At 47.4% G+C, this 21,609-nt stretch overlaps 2 protein-coding genes across 10 annotated transcripts in view; both read left to right on the top strand.

Annotated features, from left to right (window-relative positions):
- The window catches only part of ERCC4 (ERCC excision repair 4, endonuclease catalytic subunit), a 29,070-nt gene extending 10,877 nt beyond the window's left edge, over positions 1-18,193 (top strand). Inside the window, exons 7-12 of one of the 8 annotated variants that reach the window (XR_008311960.1) lie at positions 993-1,103; positions 1,986-2,553; positions 4,107-4,199; positions 6,583-6,695; positions 8,796-9,640; positions 12,130-18,193. Coding sequence is in view for 2 of the 8 variants with exons in the window: in XM_053275997.1 (XP_053131972.1) it covers positions 993-1,103; positions 1,986-2,553; positions 4,107-4,199; positions 6,583-6,695; positions 8,796-9,529 (1,619 nt within the window). In the remaining 6 variants the exon portion in view is untranslated. Of the gene's footprint in view, positions 1-992; positions 1,104-1,985; positions 2,554-4,106; positions 4,200-6,582; positions 6,696-8,795 lie in introns of all 8 variants that reach the window. The other 7 variants (XR_008311956.1, XR_008311961.1, XR_008311958.1 and 4 more) reach the window with 7 other exon arrangements.
- A 2,236-nt stretch (positions 18,194-20,429) lies between these two features.
- Positions 20,430-21,609, top strand: part of MRTFB (myocardin related transcription factor B) — a 107,862-nt gene continuing 106,682 nt past the window's right edge. The window contains exon 1 of one of the 2 annotated variants that reach the window (XM_053276106.1): positions 20,430-20,565. The gene's annotated coding sequence lies outside the window, so the exon portion shown is untranslated. Of the gene's footprint in view, positions 20,566-20,920; positions 20,942-21,609 lie in introns of those variants that run through there. The other variant, XM_053276107.1, reaches the window with a different exon arrangement.

Genomic DNA, 21,609 nt, shown 5'->3' with positions numbered 1-21,609 from the left:
ATATACTGAGTCAGACCCTTGTTCCATCTAGCTGAGTATTGTCTACACAGACTGGCAGCGGCTTCTTCAAGGTTGCAGGCAGGAATTTCTCTCAGCCCTATCTTGGAGATGCTGCCAGGGAGGGAACTTGGAACCTTAGCCAAGAGGCACCTTTTGAAAGTGGTGATTCTCTTTATTTAGCAGCGGGAGCGCAACGGATCCTATCCATCCCAGGATCCCTCCAGTGGCTGTTGCTGGTCTATATTTTTTAGGTTGTGAACCCTTTGGGGACAGGGAGCCATTTATTTATTTATTTGGGAACTCGTGTTGAAAAGCGGTATATAAATACTTGTCATATTGGTGTTCTTCCCAGAGCGGCCGCATCCCCGAGGGGAATATCTTACAGCGCTCGCGCTTGTAGTCTCCCGTCCCAATGCAAACCAGGGTGGGCCCTGCTTAGCAAAGGGGACAATTCATGCTTGCTTGCTGCCACAAGACCAGTTGCTGCTGCATTTGAGCAATGTGGTTTTGCTAACTACGGTTTGGTGTGATGGCATAAAGGGGAGGGGTCTTTGTTTGGTGGTAGAGCCCATGTTTTGCATGCAGAAGGTCTCAGGTTTACTTGTTAGCAGCATCTCCAAGTAGGGCCGGGGAAAATCCTTGTCTAAAGCCCCGGAGATCTGCTGCTGGTCAGAGTTGACAGTACTGAGAGTGATGGACCAGTGATCTGACTCAGTATAAGGCAGCTTCCTGTCCATAATACTGGGCTAGATGGATGGAGCAAGAGTCTGATTCTGCACAGAGCCGCCCCATATGTTCATGTGTATGGCTTGACATACCCTAGCGGAAGTGGCCACTCCAGCCTCCAGGAGCCACTGTGCAATTGAGTCAGGAGTGACATTTTGCGGCCGAGTCCTCGAGAGGACAGAAAACAAAAGCTGTAGCTGGCCCCTTGCCCGCTTGGAAGCCAAGCTAGAGGCATGCGGGGGAAAACAATCCCTTTCTCCTTTCAGAGCCGAAAAGGGAATTGGTCCTGGAAAGCAACCCCAAGTGGGAGGCTCTGAGAGAGGTGCTGGCGGAGATTGAAACGGAGAATGCAAGCAGCGATGCTCTCGGTGGGCCAGGTGAGGCAACAAGAGCAGTGTCTTCTGGGTAACGGAGTTTGCCAGCGGGGCAGTGGGGAGCGGTGGCTGCAGAAACCTCTCCCCCCACTTTCTCAGACTTGGGCATCCCATCGTACCCTATCAAATGCTTTGGCCACATTTTGCATCGGCCTCCAAGCCCAACAAAGCAGCTGCAAGCCTTTGAAAACTCAATGTATACAGTTCAAATAGCACAGTTCCATGGGATTTCCCAGACCGTACAGCCCCCCAAATCTGATGGAATCGCCATGTCTTAACACACCTTCAAAAAGCCAGGAAGGAAGAGGCAGAGGTCATACCAGAGCCTGGAGGGGAGCGGGTGGGGTGGCAGCAGCCCCAGAGAAGGCCCTGTTGTGTGTGTGTGTGTGTGTGTGTGTGTGTGTGTGTGTGTGTGTACACACTCATGTGCACGTTATGTGCTTGTTCGCTCCACACGAGCCTTGGAAACGGTTTCCCCTCTACCAGGGATTCCCAGATGTGGACTACAACTCCCAGAATCCCCAGCTGCGATAGCTTTTGCTTGGGGATTCTGGGAGTTGTAGTCAACAACGTCTGGGAATCCCTGCTAGAGGGGAAACTGCTTGGGAAGCATCAGCATGCGGACCTGAGTCTGTCCTGAAGTCCTTAAATGGTGGGTAGAATCCTGCACCCTGGAGTAAGATTCCTCATCCTGAAGTAAGATGAGACGGGAAGTCCCTCTGTTAACGTTTTTCCAGTTGTGAATGGCTGGTGTTTCCCCCGGAAACTGGAAAGAAAGGAACTGTTTCCCCCCCAAAGAGAACTCTTGTATTTGGAGAGGCGGGGAAGAGGGATAGGATCTCTGCGCCACCCTGTAACCGTGGCCGTGGTCCTCCTTGGCTGCAGGGCAAGTGCTGATCTGTGCGGCCGACGACCAGACCTGCGCTCAGCTCAAGGAGTACTGCACCGTTGGCGCGGAAGCGTTTCTCACCAGGCTGTACAACAAGACCTTTGGGGCTGACAAGGGCGAAGGCTGCCTGAAAGGCCCCAGGGCAGCCAAGAGCCAGGGCAGCCATGCCAGAGAACCCCGGGTGAAAAAAGCCAAGCTGGGGCCCGCTAAGCCACACAAAAGCCAGAAGAAGCCAGAGTTGACCCTGACGCAGATGTTGGGCAGAGGGGAGCAGGAGCCCCCAGGGGGTCGAGAAGAATGCGAGGAATTGAGCAGCAGCCAGGAGAGTGCCGGTGAAGCCGTGCCCGGAGACCTTCAGCTCAACCTCTCCTCGGACGCTTATTACGGGATCCTCAAGGAGCCTCTGACCGTCATCCATCCGCTGAACGGCTGCAACGACCCTTACGCCCTCACCCGGGTGCTGCACGAGGTGGAGCCCCGCTACGTGGTGTTGTATGACGCAGAGCTGTCCTTCGTCCGTCAGCTGGAGGTCTTCAAAGCAAGCAGGCCTGGAAAGCCTCTGAGGTACGTTGGCCTCAAGAGAGGGCCGCCGGAATGGGAGTTTCTCGTGATATTCACAAGGGCCGTTGAGACTGAGCCCTTGTGGATCCTTAGAATCCGGGCTTACCTCCCAGGAAAGGGGTTATTTATTTATTTATTTATTTATTTTTTCGATTTTTATACCACCCTTCCAAAATGGCTCAGGGCGGTTTACAGTTAAAACAGAAACCATTAAAACCAATAACAATTAAAACAGAACTATAAATATAACAATTAAAACATCATAAAAACAATTAAACTATCAGCACAATTAAAACCCTGGAAACCAGGTTAGCATAAAACAATTAAAACTAATTAAAAACCCTGAAAGGCCAGGCCAAACAGATGGGTTTTAAGGGCTCTCTTGAAGGTCGGTAAGGAGTTAAGATTGTGAATTTCTGCTGGGAGTGCCTTCCACAGCCCAGGAGCGGCTACAGAGAAGGCCTGCCTCTGAGACGCCACCAAACGAACCGGTGGTAACCGGACCTCCTCAGATGACCTTAACGTGCGGTGGGGATCATGTAAAAGAAGGCGCTCTCTAAGATAACTTGGACCCAAGCCGTTCAGGGCTTTAAAGGTAATAACCAGCACAAATTTGTCAATTGTCAAATTTGGGTGATGTTTGGACTATCACTCTTATCAGCCCCAGCCACAAAGGCTGCTGTGGCTGGGAAAGACGGGAGTTGTAGTCGACCGACATCGGGAGACCTCCGTTTGAGAACCTCTGCCTTAAGAAAAGCTGGGTCTGTGGCCTGTGGAAATTAAGGACCTGTTCACTGCTGGAACTGTCTTCCATGGCAACCATTTCAGCTGGCTGCTTCAGAAGAGGTTAGGCTCAGGCATGTAGTTAGGGGAGAGTGGGCTTGTGTTTGCCCCCTTCCCCAGAGCAGCCCCGCGTGTGTGGCAGCCACGCCCCCTGCCAGTGATGTCACATGCAGGGGGCGTGGCCAGCACCTGGAAGGACCTGCGTGGCCCTCCAGAGCTAATTTACCAGCTGGTTTAGTTGTTGGCTGAGCGTTTTCTTTGTACTCTCCCCCAGCGCGGGGGAGATTCTATAACTTTTATAGATATAAGGTCAAGTGTGCCGTCAGGTCGATTTCGACTCCTGGCACCCACAGAGCCCTGTGGTTTTCTTTGGTAGAATACAGGAGGGGTGTACCGTTGCCTCCTCCCGCGCAGAATGAGAGGATGGCCTTTCAGCACCTTCCTGTATCACTGCTGCCCGATAGAGTACCAGTGGGGATTCGAACTGGCAACCTTCTGCTTGTTAGTCAAGCATCTCCCCACTGCGCCATTAGGTAGAGATAGAGATATTATGTAATATTATATAATATTAAATAATATTAATACTATAAGAATAGTTATTATAGAACTAAGGAGAGGTGAGGTAGGGTGGGGTTGCCTGATAACACCCAAAGAGTTACACTTTAATAAAACTTTAAATAAGTACTATCGGTTTACACTCATCAAGGACAACAAATACTTGGGGTTCAAGCTGTCTTCTGGATTTGGACCGATCTTTGTACTTTGTCTTTCAGGGTGTACTTCCTTATCTATGGGGGTTCGACAGAAGAGCAGCGCTACCTTACCATGCTGAGGAAAGAAAAGGAAGCCTTTGAGAAACTTATTCGGTAATGTTCAGCTTTCCTGCTACCAACACAGAACGTCGGCCTTCTATAATTTGATGGGACTGGTTTGGACGATACTCCATCTGGCCCCTTTTAATTGAACAGGAGAGGATTGTGAATGCACACGCCTCGGTAGGGTGCAAGGAGTGATTGTTCTGAACTGCCCCTCTTCGTGCAGTTCAAATATTGCTTTGGTCCTGTTTGAACCAGGGAGTTCAAAGCCAGCGAGGGTGATTGGTACTCTCTGGGGGGACTAATGCTGATTCTGGGTTTTTTGGGTTTTTTTTAACAAGGACTATGCCCCTAAAGATGGAAAATAGGTGATAGCATTGTAAGAATTTCAGCTTTCTGTGTGTTATCATGCATTTATCGTCCTGACCATCGGGCATGTAGCAGCCACAATGTTATCAGAGGAGCATCCTCCGAAGATTATTCCATGGAGAACACACAACAATTTGTTCATTGTTACCCTAACCCTTTCCTCTGTGCAAAAGTGCCTGCAGTTTTACCCTAATTGTTGGGGGGCTGGGATAAAGAAGGGGCGATAACACAGAGAAAACGGTAAGGGCAACCGTGCGATCACCCACTTTTCATCTCTGGGGTGGTAGATGTTGCCAGAAATCACTGTGAGCATTCATCCCATTTCATTTATTTATTTATATCTATATAAACCGCATTGGGAACTTCTGTTGAGAAGCGGTATATAAATATCCGTCATCTTGGTATCCCCCGTGATGGTAATGATAGCCAAAATGTGTGGGCCTGCCTCATGGAGGGGCAGTTTGGATGGTTATTTAGGAGCTGGCATAGCAGGTGGGCTGGGAGGTGGGGGTGCCCAGGGAAGAGGAATTGAAAGCCCATCCAAGTCCCATCTCCTTCATCCCATTCCATAATGAAGTGAGATCATGAGCAGGAGCAGTGTCACTGGAATGTTTGGCCAAACGGTACTTGGTACCCATCAAGCCGACAGAAGGGGTGTCTTTGCCACCTCTTATTTCCTTCGTGGGCATCCAGGAGGAATTATGTGGTGCCGGATAATTTTTTGGCTCCTAGGGAAACAATCTTCCTCCTTATAAGTTAGTGAAATCACGCTGGTGTTCTGCTTTAGAGCATCTGTTTCTCCAGCAAGATTTTCCACCTGTTTTTTAAAAGGCTGAGAAAGCATGTTGGGTAGCTTTCGGTTGCTATGCAGTACTGAGCTCTGGCTTCTTTTCCCTTTTTTGTGTGTGTGTTGCCAAGGTAGCAGACTTATGTAAGAATCTGAATATCGTGCAGGATGGCCATGGGATTATGTAAGGATATAAACATAGAATATGTACAAAGGAAAGGTTTGCTCCTCTCCGGAGTCCTCTTTCCTCTCTGAGGGGCTGTTTGGGTTTGAAGGGTGACTGCAGATGGGAAGCCAGCAATGCCCAAATGTGGGCAGGTTCACATGTGTCCTACCACCCTTGTGGTCCTACATTTGCCATCAAGTGAATGATGACAAAGAACCATCAAGAAGTTCTTTTTGCTTGCCAGAAATTACCCCCATGTTGATTGCTTATAGTTACCTATATTTTAATTTTCTGTCCAGTTCATTTCTCAAATTCCAAAAAGATCCACAAGGTTGCCACTTCCGAGAAGGTGAAGAGAGTCCTGTAAGACCACTTCTGTTACACACTGAGGTCATTCACACAGTCAAAAACTGTGTTCTATCCAGGTTTGGGAGCTGTGTGTGCTCCCAATTTCTGGTTGTGTGGAAGTAAGGTAAAAAGAAAACCTGGGTAGAAGTGATTGTGTGGAAGCAAAGTAGGAGGTACCTAGGTAGCTTTTCCTCCTATCTTGCTTCCACACAATTGCTCTGAAAAATATCCTCTGAGATTTGTCCTAAATCTCTTGCCCAAAGGCTCCTCTATGAGTTGCCGATTGTTGATAAATATGTTCAAATTTGATGCAAACTGGAGAATAATATTTTCATTTCATTCTTTTGTACAACGATGCATTTCTCAGTGGATGAGAGATTGCCTGGGAACCCTGTATAGGCCTCCTCGAGTTCCATCTAGGAATAAAGATGGGATATGCATACTGAGAATTGATGAAAGCTCAGAGTAACCAACACCATTCTTACAATTCCTTGGCTGGAGCTATCCTATGTCTGTACCCTCTCTTCCTGTTTCACCTTAGGATAGCTGCTGGGCTATCCTTAGGGCTGCACAACTTCGGCCCTCCAGCTGCGGTTGGACTACAGTTCCCATCATCTCTAGCCACAGTAGTCAGGGATGATGGGAGTTGTAGTCCAAAGGCTGAATGGCTGAAGTTGGGCAGTTCTGGCTTAGAGCTTAAATATGAATGCTGGTGTGGGTAGCCATAAGGTGACCTGCTTATTTCTGTGTTGTGATTTCCCCAGAGAGAAAGCCAGCATGGTCATCCCTGAGGAAAGAGAAGGGAGAGATGAAACAAACTTGGATCTAGTAAGAGATGCTACTTCAGCTACCGTTTCAACTGATACACGCAAAGCAGGTAAGTAGCTCAGGTGGCTAGGTCAGCTCTCAACAGGGAGCTATAAATCTAGGCTTGGCTCACTGGCCAGCCATTATCTGTGGTTGCCACTGATCCCCTTTCTTCCCTGGGATCCTTTTCTAGCATAGGGCTTAAGCGAGAAATAGGGAGGAGAACTGGTCTTGTAGAAGTGAGCATGAGAGCTAGACAGGGTTCACCTTGTTTTGCATTTCGATGGGAGACTACATGTGAGAGTGCTGTAAAAAAATTCTCCTTAGGGGATGAGCCCTTAGCTCAGTGGAAGAGCATCTGCACGCAAGAGGTCCCAGGTTCACTCCAGGGAGGGCTGGGAAAGACTCCTGCCTGCAACCTTGGAGTTGCCACTGCCGGTCAGTGTGGACAATACTGAGCTAGATGGACCAAGGGTCTGACTCCGTAGAAGGCAGCTTCCTATGTTCTGTCAATTGCACTGGGATAAGGAGATAGTAAAAAACAGTGAGAGCCTTCTCCTCCCGCTGAGAGGATTCCTGCTGTTCCTTAGCTTCTCAAAACTGGCAGTGGAAAGGAGTCCTCTATGGAGATCTGTGTGGTGCTGGGTGTCCTGCTTGCCAGAGGGCTGGGGGCACCTGCCCCTGGCGAACTGGCATGTGGATTTGTAGATGCCTGGCTCTCAAGGAATGAGAAGCGTCTGAGGATTGGGCAGTCTGTGATGGGAATGAGAGAGAGGACTGCAGGCTGGTTCTCTGGGGTCTCTGTCTTTGTGATGTAGGCGTTGGGGATATGGAAGAGATGGAAGCGGTGGCTGGTGAGAGGAGTCTGCGGGAGAGGCCCAGGGCAAGGTTGGGCAAAAGGTGGAGATGCACGTGGTCAGAGGCTGGTAGACAGTTCACAAATTAGCCCACTTGTATGTATGTATTGTATGTATTTTTACATTTATATCCCGCTCTTCCTCCAAGGAGACCAGAGCGGTGTACTACATACTGTAGTTGAGTTTCTCTTTCACAACAACCCTGTGAAGTAGGTTAGGCTCGAATCGGAGTGGATGACATCTTCATAAACTACAGCATTGAGGTGCCCCTTTGTGCCCCTCACTACAACTGAAGCAAATTTGGTTCAAATTGGTTAAGCAGTTTGCAAGTGAGCCCACTTGCACCCCAAACGTTTATGCGTCCGCCATCTTGAATTGGGGTGGATGACATCTTCACAAGCGATGCCATTGAGGTGTCCCTATGTGTCCCAACAACTGTACTTGGTTCCTATTGGTCCAGGCATTGATGGTGTGGGGTACATGCATGGAATGCCGGGTGATCTCATAAGCCTACTGGAAAGTAGGCTGATAACCATTAGATCTTGGACCGCAGGTCTGTAGGGACAGCTCAGATGTTGTAATACTGTCATTCAGTTCTCAAACTTGGGTCTCCAGATATTGGACTGCAAGTCCCATCATCCCTAGCCACTTTGGCCATTGTGCCTGTGGGTGGTGGGTGTTGTAGTCCTGGCAACCCAAGTTTGAGAACCCCTGCTGTAGTTGGGCTGGTAGACTGGGACAGGCAGCTTCTTCGGACCTTCTGTCTGAAATGCGGATGGCAATAGGCCCCTACTTCCTTCCCCAACGGGTCTTATAGAGTTGGTTCCCATTGGTTAATCTAGGCTAGTAGTTTTCTCCACTCTGACCAGCAACAGCTCTTCAGAGTTTCCTGCCCAGCCTATCCCTGCCACCTATTTTTTAACTGCAGATGCCAGGAATTGAACGTGGGACCCTCTGCCTGCAAGGCAATTGCTCTGCCACTGAGTTATGGTTTGAGATATGAAGCTGCCTTCTACAGAGTCAGGCCATTGCCCCATCTAACTCAGTGTTATCTACACGGACTGGCAGCGGCTTCTCCAAGGTTTCAGGCAGGAGTCTTTCCCAGCGCTACCTGGAGATGCCAGGGCTACCTGGGACCCTCTGTATGCAAAGCAGATGCTCTGCCGCTGAGCGATGGCTGTTCCCTGCCATGCGGATGTCTACACCGACCACACAAGGGTACACGAAATGTAGGCATAGCAGAGGGAATAGTGTGCAGATCTCAGGTTTGCTTCACGCTGGGAGTTGCCAACACTGACATTGTCTCTTATTAGGTGGCCAGGAACAGAAGGGCGTACAGCACAGCATAGTAGTAGACATGCGTGAATTTCGTAGCGAGCTTCCCTCTTTGATTCACCGCCGCGGCATCGACATTGAGCCCATGACCTTGGAAGTTGGCGACTACATTCTGACGCCTGACATCTGCGTGGAGCGAAAGAGCATCAGCGATCTGATTGGCTCCTTGAACAACGGAAGACTCTATACACAGTGCATCTCCATGTCCCGTTACTACAAGCGGCCTGTTCTCCTCCTAGAGTTTGACCCCAGTAAATCCTTCTCTCTCACTCCACGGGCTTCTCTCCATCAGGAGATCTCCAGTAATGATGTCATTTCCAGGCTCACCCTCCTTACGCTCCATTTCCCCCGCCTTCGGCTCCTGTGGTGCCCCTCTCCTCACGCAACTGCTGAATTGTTTGAGGAACTGAAGCAGAATCGGCCTCAGCCTGATGCGGTGACAGCCACGGCCATCACCGCAGATTCGGAAAGCCTCCCCGACTCGGACAAATACAACCCAGGTCCTCAGGACTTCCTACTAAAAATGCCGGGTGTCAATGCCAAAAACTGCCAGGCCTTAATGAATCGCATAAAGAGCATTGCAGAGCTCGTAACCCTTTCGCAAGACAAACTCGCAGAACTTCTGGGCCATGCTGCCAATGCCAGACAGCTGTACGAATTCATTCATGTACCCTCCGCAGAAGCCGTTGCTCAAGGGAAAACCAAGAGGTGATGAATTGCATCGGCCCCTTGAGGGTATACTGTTGCATCTTTGGACCAGTCTGCCTTTCCAGGAAATCGACATGCTACAATTCTCTCCAAATTGTTCCACTTCAGAGTGCAGGTGAAGCGGTTACATCTTTGAATGTTATTTTGTGTCAAAAGTTCCCTGCTTGTGGGAAACTCGAACATAAGGGGCAAGGATTCTAGCATAGGTTTTTCTTCGTTATCCTAGTTTTCTACACCCAGGGATCTTTTTTTAACGAGAAGAGACATTTCAAACCTACAGTCCCCCCTCTTGTGTGTTTGAAATGATATAGTCCCACTCTGCTCTACCAGGCCCTCTTTTCAGGATGTGATGATTGACTCTAAACCAGGAATAGGCCAACTTTGGGCACTCCAGCTGTTGCACTTCAACTCTTATCAACCCCAGCCGCAATTTATTTGGCGTGCCCGGAGGTTGCCTGCGCCTGTTCTAAAGCGTGTACCGCCTTTGGGTCTTTTGTGTGATCATCCTAGAAGTTTTAAATGAAGTGTCCTATAAATATTGACTAATGAATAAGGATAGGTAAAAATGCCACCAATTAACTTTGCACAACCAAGGGAAGGGAAGCTTCTGATGGGGGTGGAATGCAGGCCACATGATGTGACTGTCTATAAATAATATTTTGTGATGAGCATGAGAATAGCCAAGTTGGTGTTATTCTGGAGGGACAAATGTATACAGTACATTAAGGTCTAGCCAGATGTAGGCCTGTCTTTCATCCCATGCCATAGCACTGACTTTTACCTAGGCTTTGGGCCTAATCCAGCAGGGCTCTAGTCTTCTTACATTTTTAATTTATGGAATTCACAGTCACTAGTTAGATGGGTTTGAAAGGGGATTTGACAAATTCATGGAGGAGGAGAAATCTGTTGGTAGCTGATAAGTACAATGGCTATATAGACCCTCCGTGTTCAGAGGGACTGAATACCACTGAATACCAGTTGCTGGGGGTCAACAGTAGGACATGATGGTTGACTTCATCTCCTGGTTGTGGGCTTCTTGGAGGGATCGGCTTGGCCACTGTGAGAAACTGGATGTTGGGTTTGATGAATTTTGGTCTAATCTAGAGGTTCCCAAGCTTGAGTCACCAGATATTGTTGGTCTACAACTCTCTTTGGCCGTTCTGGCTGGGAATGATGGGAGTTGAAGTCCAGCAGCATTTGATGACCCAAAGTTGAGAGCCCCTGTCTACTCCAGCAGCACTCTTGTTACATTCTCATCTTATGTGTCTTCCACATGAGGTCAAGCTCCATTTAATCCAGAGTCCTTTGTTAGAATCCCAGCACCTGTCAAATTCTAAGTGTTGCACTTGAAATTGGCCAGTAGTCTATCTTCTGCAAAGGAAGAACTGCACACCCTCTAATTGTATTTCATTTGGATTTCTAGCCCACCCATCTCCAGAGCTTAGTTTTGTGCAGAAGGAAAAAAGAGACCACAGTCCTTAAAGATTTCTCAGAGGCTATATATACATGTCCTAGGAGTGTGAGGAGGGGAAGTATTGCAATTCTGTGCCAAGGTAAAACCATGATTTATTCATCAAGAGGCGCTGAATTTGTTTCCTCGCTAAATTAGACAGATTCTATGTAATTGCTTATTTTGTATGATGTACTTTGTGTCATGATACCTCCCCTGAGTAGTGACTCAGAATTCGGTCATGAGGAGGTGAGATGAGCCCCCCCACCAAAGAACTGGCACCTCCTAAGCCAGCAACCTTGCACTCCCCAGTACTGGTACACCAGCTCTGTCTGCAAACAAGATGGGATTTGATAGAAGGGGGAAAGTGTGCAAGACTCCAGGGCAGAGGGCTGCTCCACTCTCCCGACAGGAAGGTGGAGTACAGGGAGATTTAAAACCTCAGTACATATAGGAAGTTGCCTTATACAGAGTCACACCATTGGTTGATTTAACTCAGTACTGTCCACACCAGGGCTGCTCAACTTGGGCCCTCCAGCTTTTGGACTACAGCTCCCATAACCTCCAAACACAGTGGCCAATGGGAGTTGTAGGCCAACATCTGCAGGAGGGCCGAAGTTGAGCAGCCCTGGTCTACGCTGACTGGCAGTGGCTTCTCTAAAGTGGTCCCTCCGAGCTTCTCCTCTGGTCTCTGCTGGAGCACACTTCTCCCTTGGAGCTGTCCATGGTGCTGAAACTCCCATTTGCCTCCTTGCCTTACCAGTCTCTGCCCTCATAGACACTCCTCATGGGTTCCCACCCATGGTCCAGACACAACACTTTGCATTTGTTAGTCATGGGGAAGGGTGATGCTGGCTGATGAAGTTCCACCATCCTACGTGCTGAAAATTCTTAGAAGCCCCACCTCCCCGTTTTTCATTTCCCTCCTTAGATTCAGTTTATCCAGGCACTGACAACCATTTCAAGACTTCCTTTGCAACCTTAAAACCCAATAATTTGCCACTCCTGTATCTGAATGTTGACATTCTGAGGATACTGCTTCTATTTCTACCGGTTTCTGTATTTATGCATTGCAACTTGCGAGATGCAGACATTGCCAGAGCAAATCAGCCTCTGTTTGGGCAACAGTGTTGGCTGACCTTTATATCTTTCAGAAAAATCCAAAACCAAGTTGTCCTTCTGTCTTCGGAGGGTGAGATTATATGTGGGTTGTGTGGGTATGGTTGTCATCTTTGGGGAGATAATTTCTATGGGCTTCTGATCGTCTGCTGAAACTGTGTGTCCTATTTTAATGATGCTTCTCAGCATCCAAGGTAGGCAGGACATAATATCTGTGAATCAATGCATTGCTTTGTCACCCACATGCTGATTATCCCCCCACCCCCCACCCCCCAATGTTTTATTTAGCACAGAGGAAGACTTTTCTCCCTCAGTTTGTCTTGTTATATAACATGTAAGTGCTGGGATGAACTTAGAATTAACAGACTACAGTTGCATCCTACAGACTAATTTTTCCTGAGGGGGTGGGAGGAGGTGAGAAAGCGCTATAAGTAGCCTTCAGCCCCTGTGCTCAAGCGGGATTCGTCTGTCGAGGGACAAGTTGATAGAATCCTAGAATTGGAGGGGACTCTGTAGGCAGAGGAAGCTGCCTTGTACTGAGTCAGACCATTGGTCCATCTAGCTCATTATTGTCTACACTGACTGGCAGCGGCTCTCCCAGGCTTCAGACCGGAGTCTTTCTTAGCCCTACCTACAGATGTTGCCAGCGATGAGGGGCTGCCTCTGCTGAAGCAGAAAGGCACCTTTTAAAGTGGTGATTCTCTTATATTTAGCAGAGCAACTGGCCTTATCCAACCCCAGCACAGCATCCCTCCAGTGGCGGTTGTTGGTGTCTATCTTTATGTTCCTTTTTAGATTGTGAGCCCTTTGGGGACAGGGAGCCATCTTCTTAATTTTTTCCCTATGTAAACCGCTTTGAAAAGGTTTGTTGGAAGCGGTATCTTGTTAGTAGCAGCCTTACCCGGAGATGCCAGGGATTGAACTTAGGACCTTCTGCATGCAAAGCAGATGCTCTACCCCTGCATTTTTCTGCTGTTATTGGACCACAGCTCCCATCACCCCTGACTATCGGCCACTGGGACTGTGGATGTTGGGAGTTGTAGTCCCACAGCTGGAGGGCCTAAGTTGTGCAGTCTTGGTCTGAGGTAGACACAGCAACAGCCACTGGAGGGATGTTGTGCTGGGGTTGGATAGGGCCAGTTGCTCTCCCCCTGTTTCATGTAAAGAGAAGCATCACTGGACAAAGGTGCCTCTTTGCCCAGTTAGCAGGGGCTTAGCTCGGCATTTGCCGAGGCTGTGCAGGTACCTGCATGAGGTACCTGCACACATACTCGCATATGGATTTACTCTCCGTTCTCCAGGGCTTCTGCACTCTAGGGCCTAGCACAGCAGCAGACTCCGTTTTCTGTTTTCCCCCCTTCCATTTCCCCCCCACAGTATCAAACCTCTGAAATACCCAGAATTGCTTTCAATAATTACCTGGATCTCGATGCTGAATCCTTGAGACTGCAGGCCGATCCTGGAGGGTTAGCAACTCTAGAATGGGGAACTATCAGGCCTGTCATTTAGTATTTCATTTGGAAATTGGGCAAGTTAGTATTCTGAAACCTCTGGTTGGAAATGGAATAAAAGGAATCTCTCCATACTGTGATCCTTGGGGGGCGGGGGAGTACAGATGTATACTAAGTACGGAATCTTATCGAGTATTTTCTTCATTATGGTTTGCATGCGGTCCCCTATGCAAAAAGCTCTAATGATTGCCTGCGAGGCAGTCATTACATGTTTAATTCTTAGGTCTATGAAGGCAGACGATAAAGTGGATGAAAAAATGTTTCTGCAAAAGCATTGAATTATCTGAGAAATATTTTGGCTTTCATGGAAATCGAGCAAAAATGTAAATTTGGGAGTTAAAAGTTATCCCGCTGCGGCTAGGAGATGTTATTGGTAGAATATTTCTACAGATGTTTCTGCTCTGCTGTAATGGCCCAGTGTCTCTCCATGTTTCTAGTACTCTACAAAGGCAAGACAGGTCAGCTGATTTAAAAGGAATTTTCTACTTGCATTAAATGAATTTTCACTTGAGCTTTTATTGTTGTGGAGGGGGGGAATAGTGTTTGTTCACTCTTCATATTGCAATTGTGGCTTTTGAGAGAGTGAATGACGAGAAATGTTCTTGAAAAACATAACTGTGAGGGAGAAATCCAAAAGCAGAACTGAACACTTTAATTTCCTGCACTGCTTTGTTTTGCATTTTGCTGTGGTCAGTCTGGAACAAAGGAAGCAGCCAGGATTCCATGGAAATCGGCTAAAGCATTCATTGAGCTTTGTCTGGATTACGCCTCCACAACTTGAAACTGAACCGAACGTAGTTAGCTAGCCATGATCTGCAGCCAATGTGTATTAAACATAGGCACGGATGGACAGACGGACACACGTGTGTGTGTGTGTGTGTGTGTATTTTATTTCATTTCATTTCATGTTATTGAATTTCTATACCACTTGATATGGAAATCTCTAGGCGGTGTACAAATTAAAACATAATATAAAATATAAAACATTTTAAAATCATAAAAGATAAAAATCACAATAGATAAAAACACATTAAAATTTAAAATTCAAATTTCAGTTAAAAGCCTGGGAAAGCAGGTACATCTTCAGGGTCCTCCTAAAAACAAACAGCGAAGGAGATGCTCTTATTTCAGCAGGGAGCACGTTCCAAAGCCCTGGGACAGCCACAGAAAAGGCCCGGAGCACACACATCGACTCATGTGCTGCTTGGAAGTCTCAGGTTAATAGCAAAAACCCGGGGGTGGGGGGCAGTGTCCACCCACTTTGGGTGCCTTGTGTTCTTGTTAGGCTGTGTTGTCTCCTACTAGTATTTTATTTTTAAAATGTGTATCCCGACTTCTGGCCTTCGAAAATTGACAGAGGCTCTTAACAACAAGGAGCAAAAGAACAGAGCGGAAGCAAAAAGGATTAAAATGCTGGATGATGGCATCCTATGCCTACTGTACCTGCATCCCTGGTGTATCGGTTAGAGTGTTGGATGAGGAACGGGGAGATCTGGGTTCACATCCCCAGTCACCCACTGGGGGGCTGGGCCAAGCTGTTCCCTTAAGGTGAGGTAGCCTAACCTACTTCTAAGGCTTCTTGTGAGGATCAGCGTAACCATGTACGCTGCTCTACAAATGTAAAAACAGATCGGTAAGTAGATAAATACATGTTAATAGGCGCACAGAATTGGGCAGCACACAGCATCTAGTGGGTGGAATACCAGCAACAGCCGCCACTGGAAGGCTGCTGTGTGGGGCAGTTTCGTTCCCCTCTGCTAAATATAAAGAAGCCCCCACTTTCAAAGGGGCCTCTTTGCCCAGTCAGCAGGGGTGCAGGGTATGAACGCGCTGAGCTCCTCTCCTTTGCTGGAGGTTTTTGAATGGAGGCTGGGCAGCCATTTGCCTATAGCAGTTTCCTGCACTGAGTAGGGGGTTACCCTAGTAGGCCTCCGAGACCCCTTCCCACTTGAACGTTCAGTGAGTCTGTGGTTTTTTGCACACGTATTTGTTTAGAAGCTTCATTGAGCCTAATGGGGCTTTCTTCCAAGGACATTTACATAAGGTAGGGCTGCCTGGGTATTTTGAATTGAACAAACAAAGAGTTTAAGAAGATCTTCAGTGAGAGTTCTTGTGACTCATGCCAAAAGATTGTTGTTTTTTTTAAAAAATATATATAATAATAAAATACATACAGCCTTTGACAAGTGATTGCTAGTCCCAAGATAATGAACCACTTCCAGAAACCAAAAGGGAAGTGGTGCTCCAGCGTGCAGTTATCTTAACAGCCAACTATTCTGGGATCCTCTTAAAAATTGCCTCATTGTTTATTCTGGGTATGGTCTACAAATAAAACCGTTTCTATATATAAAGGGACGTTGTCCTGAGCTTGCTTTACCAAGTGTCATTTTCATAGATACGGCACGGACTCCGGTTACAAGGGCAGAAATCTCTCCTGTTTATGTAATGTAATCCGTTACAACCATTTAGTGTAGTGGTTGTCGACTTTCCCCATGACGTTTGCCAAGAGTGAGTGACTCCAGTGTGTGCAAATGTGTCCCCGTACATATTTGTGAATTCTCTGTGTGATTGGTTCACAAGGTAACCTGTGAACTGCAGTGTAGCTCAGTATGGGTTGCTAACCAGGGACATTGCTTGGTACTTAAAAGATCTGGGGTTCAGGCCCACAATCCCCGCAGTTTTAATAATTCAAACTTTTCATGTTCTCTCAAGCAGGGGGGTTCCCAACATCTGGCACTCCAGATGTTGCTGAACCACAACTCCCATCATCCTCAGCCACATCGTAACTGGGAATTATGAGACTTGTAGTTCAGCAACATCTGGAGTATCACCAGTTGGGGACCCCTGCTCTAAAGAAATCCAGTGCTCTCTGAATGTTTTCGAACCCTTTAATCAATTGGATTAGAACCCGTGCTAACTGAGCAAAGTGACACAATTTTAAGTGGTGATTCTCTTATCTTTAGCAGGGGAGAGCAACTGGCCCTATCCAGCCCCAGCACAGCATCCCTCCAGTGGCTGCTGCTGGTATCTGCCTTATCTTTCTTTTTAGATTGTGAGCCCTTTGGGGATGGGACCATTTTATTTATGTATTTTTCTTTGTAAACCACTTTGTGAACTTTGGTTGAAGAGCAGTATATAAATATTCGTAGTAGTAATTAGCAAAGTGGTAGCCTCAGGCGGTAGATTACTGAGGCAAGATTCCCTCTGCTGTTGCCATCAGAACACTTCTTCAAGACCAGTCTGGCCTTTGCAAGGAGTGCATCTCCTCACACTCTTTGCAAAGTTTGCAAAGAAGCTTTGCGGAGAGAAGAGGAGGCTGGTAACCTTCCCTCCTCCTCTACTCCCTGTGCCATTTCCAGTCTGCAAAGGTTGTTAAAGAAAGCCGGTCCCCACCAGGGTTGTGGGGCAAAGTAGCATTTAGTCCCCGGTTCCATCCCTGGCCTCTCCAGGCAGGGCTGGGAGAGACTTCTGCCTCAGGTCTTGGAGAGCCACTGCCAGTCAGTGTAGACAATACTGAGCTAGATGGATCAATGGTCAGTGATCAATGGTCTGGCTCAGTAGAAGGCTGCTTCCTATGCTTCTAACATCATCTGCCAAAGTGTTGTGATGCAGACAAAAGTCCTCTGCTGAACACTGGGCCTTTGGGAACAGGTTGGTTGGACAGGCTAAGGCAGGGATCTCAAGCTGTAGCCCCACCTGCAGATGTTGGCCTACAACTCCCACCATCCTTGGCTGGCCATTGTGAATGGAAATTGTTACTACTACTACTGATGGGGTGTTGTAGTCCAACATATGTTCCCTATGTGAGAAGTAGGGAATCTGAATGCATTCCTTAGCCCAGAGGGTTTCCAACTTTGGGTCCTCAGCTGTTTTTGAACTACAACCATCATCATCCCCCAGCAACAGTGGCCTTTGTTCCAACGTTGGGAACCTCTGCCCTAGTGTGCTCAGCCAACCTGCTTTCCAAGACATTGCATGTGGTAAAAGATAACAAGCCAGGGATCAGTAAATGGGGATGATCCTTGGTTCATTGGAAGAGCTGTTGCTTGGTGGACGGATCCTCCATTAAGACGACTGTTGCCTTTGTATGTACAACTGTGTAGAAAGATACTACAAGGTCTGGGTTCGAGTGTAAAAAGATACGACCAGATTGCTAGGCAATCTTTGGCAAGGGACAGAAAATGAGATTGTTCATTTTACTATCTGATTTGCAAGCTTATTTTTGCAAGCCTAATTAGATGTTGTAGGGCAATGTACTCATGTAACACTTCCCCATTCCAAGCGGATAGTTCTTCCCTGAAGATCTAATAATGTGCCTTTTATCTTGATTTGGGGTTTGGCAACTGGAACCTCCTGGCATGCTTTCTTTTGAGAAGCCCATTTGGTTGTGCAATCAAGTCCGCTTGTTTTCTTACGATTATTTTTGGGAAAAGACAATTGTTATGGACTTAAAGCAGAATCAGTTGTAAGACTTTTGTTTACAGGGAAGTTAAACTGATTTGGCCTTGTTCCTTTTGGCCAGCTTTCAAACCTCTGTGCATAGTTTGTTAGCATTATTAATGATACATTAAATAGCACTTTCCATCGGGTTTGCCTTACTTTGGTGGTCTTTGGTCTGAAATGGATTTGAATGTTGAGATCCTATACAGCCATGGGTTGTGGGTACTGGTCAAGAACAGGCCTATTCATATATGGAACATTAGAATTGTAAAGGGAATAACAGTTATGTTGTAGAATGTCAAATATGAAAAGATTAAAAATAATAGTTTCTTTTAAACTAATACTGATGCATGAGCTTTTGTGGATTATAACCCAATTCCTCAGATGCAGGGTGAAAGCATGGATGGTCAATTACAGGCAGGTAGTGACAAACATTTTGTATACATTTATTAAAGAAACTTTAAACTAAATTAGTCTTTAAAGGTACGGAGAATGTTTATCACTACCTGCCTGGAATGGAACATCCTTGCTTTCACCTTGCATAGGAAGGACGTAGGTTATAACCCACAAAAGCTCTTGCATTAAAATATTCATTTAAAAGGTGCTGTCTTATTCTTTCTATTACAAATATGAAAAGAATCCCCTACTTGACAATGTCTGGACTGGATTAATCATTAGTTGAGCTGTATGTTTCCCAAACTATGGAAAGCACCTATATCAGGCAGCAGCAATATAGGAAGATGCTGAAAGGCATCATCTCATACTTTGCGGGAGATGGCAATGGTAAACTCCTCCTGTATTCTACCAAAAGACAACCACAGGGCTCTGTGGACTCCAGGAGTCGACACTGACTCGACGGCATCGGCACGCTTTGCCTTTATAGAGCATGACACTCTGGTCCCAATCAAACTGACCCAACAAGGTTGCCATATTCCTGTCAGGAATAGATCCAGAGGGAGGGTAAGGAGTCACAGTTCTGCATGTGGTGGGTATTGGAGGTCAGAAAACTATGAATCCAGATTTATGCAGACATATAGGCTGTCCAATGGATAGATAAAGGTTCTGTTGCTTTTGTTAATGCAATCTAATAATGTAGTACATTATTATTATTTACTTGAAATATTTATATCCCAGTCCCAGGACAAAAGGTGGTTTACAAATGTAAATAACTAAATAAAAATAAATATTACACCATAAATATTAATATAAGAGCTATCACATTAATATATCACAACACTGAAAATGCTATGTTGAGGGTGAGATGGAGGATGCTGGGAAGAGGAGATCCCATGGCTAAATCCTATTGAAATGAATGGAATTTGTTAGTTGTGACCAACTGGGCAATTGATTTAAGTGGCACTTATCCATGACTAATTAGTCTGGATGCTTCCTATAAGTTTAGTCCTGCAAGATCATGGGTGAGCTTTATCAACTGTGCAGCTTTGCTAATGTAAAGCTGTATCTTTCCTTTATTAATAAAGTTCCTTTATTAGCAGATGAGGAGCTGTCATTATGTAGGATAACAGCAAAGAGTACTTTTTGAATGCACAGGTCCTGAGTTCCAGTCCTGGACTGGACTCCCATCAGTTTTCAAGGAGCATACTTTCACTCCTGGGCTGGGCCCCAACAGATTCCACTACCCCCACATTTTTAACTCTGATGGGTGCTGTTTTCTGATGGACTAGAGTGTCAGTTTGGCAGCACACTGTCAAATTGCACTATCAAGGTACTTTTTTCTGAGGGACTAGATTTGAGCATCAGTTTTCAGGACATGGACATGTAACATGTAGCAAACAAGACACTTAAGATGTATGTTTGCCTCGGTTATGCTGTATTCATGTCATCCTGTTGTTTTCACACGTGTTTCAGAAGTGGGTTTCGTCTGCCTGACCCCTGCTATTGGAAAGGAATAACTGCAAGAGGACGGAGGGCAAAGTGATGGAACAAGGAGAGTGGTCATGGATGAACTGCCACAACTCCACCAGTGTGCTTTTACAAATGGAAAATAGCTCCCACGCATGTTATACCACCGCAACTTAATCCCAGAGCACTCATGGGATTAAGACATGGACATGAAACACGTACGCTTTTCTCTGATGGGCTGGAGTGTCAGTTTCCAGCACCCTGTCAGATGCCATTACACACACTCACCCCCTATTCGACTCCCGTGGTAAGCTTTTCTCATGGGAATGGGCTGGAAAACTGGTGGGAGGGTAGGGAATAATGAAAGTATCAGGAAAGCAGAACATCTGAGGTAGGAGACAATGGCCATCTATCTACCGCATCTTAAAAAACCCTACAGGAAAGGAGGCGCTGTTCAAACCAACACACACAGCTCTATTCCACCCCGCGCGCCTACAAAGTTGGCTGGCTTCAGCCGCTGAACTCATTAGGGGCGCACGCACGCGCAGTCACGCGCAGACGCACGCGGCTGCCGCCCCTTCTCCAACCCCTTTCCTCCCAGGTCTCGCCGTCAAAGCTCGCGAGAGGACATGTCCGCGGTAGCGGCGGCCAGAGAGGGTGAGTGAGAGGGGCGGACTTGGGGGGGGGGGAGGAGAGGAGGGGGGGGCTGTCCGCTTGTGCGGGTCCTGCGCAAGGAGAAGAGGGCGCCGGGGAGACATTCCTTGCAGGGGGGTGGGGGCACAACTGTTTTTTCTAGCCCAGCGAAGGCGCCCCCCTACCCTCCTCGCCGTGCGCTGCGGGCAGGGCAGGCGAGCGGAGCGACCGCGGCGGGATCCCTTAGGGTCCTGAGGGGGCGGGGCTCCCCGCGAGCTCCCCGAGGAGGCCCCTCCCCCCCGAGGTGGCTGCGTTCCAAGCGCCTCCGCAGGGCGGGGGTCGCGCGAGCCGCGTCTGCGCGCGCACCCCGCAGCAGGGTCTTTTACCTGCGGGCTCTTAGGTAACCGCACAGGATTTTGGGGGGAGGAGCCACCGGGCAGGGAGGAGGACGGTGGCTTCCCGACCACCCCCCCCACCCACCCCACCAAGAACCAGGGAGACTGAGCAGTGGGGGGGGGGGGAGAGAAGAGAAGGAAAGTGCAGTATTTTAGGGATGGTGATGATGATCAAACTTCTCCTTTGCCCCGCCTGCCATCTCAGGGGTGTCCGTGAAACTTTGTAGAAAGAGCCCTGGAAGCTGCAGCCAGAGCCCCCCACGGGAGGAGAGCTGGCCTTGTGGGAGCAAGCATGAATGGGGTCTTCATGCTAAGCAGGGTCTGCCCTGGTTTGCATTTGAATGGGAGGCGACATGTGTGAACGCTTGCTAAGGAAAGGAAAGGTTGTGCCGTCCAGCCCAGTTGGTGCCGACTCCTGGCGGCCACGGAGCCCTGTGGTTTTATTTGGTAGAAATAAAATGTAATATGTCTTTAGCATTTAAGTAATATGCCTTGGTGTTAACTACAACATCTATCATATGCACCTTAAAAATGACTGTTTCATATTTCTTAGCTAAAATGAGATGAGGGTTTATCTTCTGTTACAGAGATTCCAGTTGTGTTTGGTTTGTATACTTAAAAACAAAATGCAGAAGTATTATACAAACACTTTATCTTAGGTGGCTGTAATATT

Source organism: Hemicordylus capensis, chromosome 13 (genome assembly GCF_027244095.1).
Source record: "Hemicordylus capensis ecotype Gifberg chromosome 13, rHemCap1.1.pri, whole genome shotgun sequence".
Classification (NCBI taxonomy): domain Eukaryota; kingdom Metazoa; phylum Chordata; class Lepidosauria; order Squamata; family Cordylidae; genus Hemicordylus; species Hemicordylus capensis.
The sequence above is the reverse complement of the archived record's forward strand: the minus strand, read 5'-3'. Positions and strand labels throughout refer to the sequence as shown.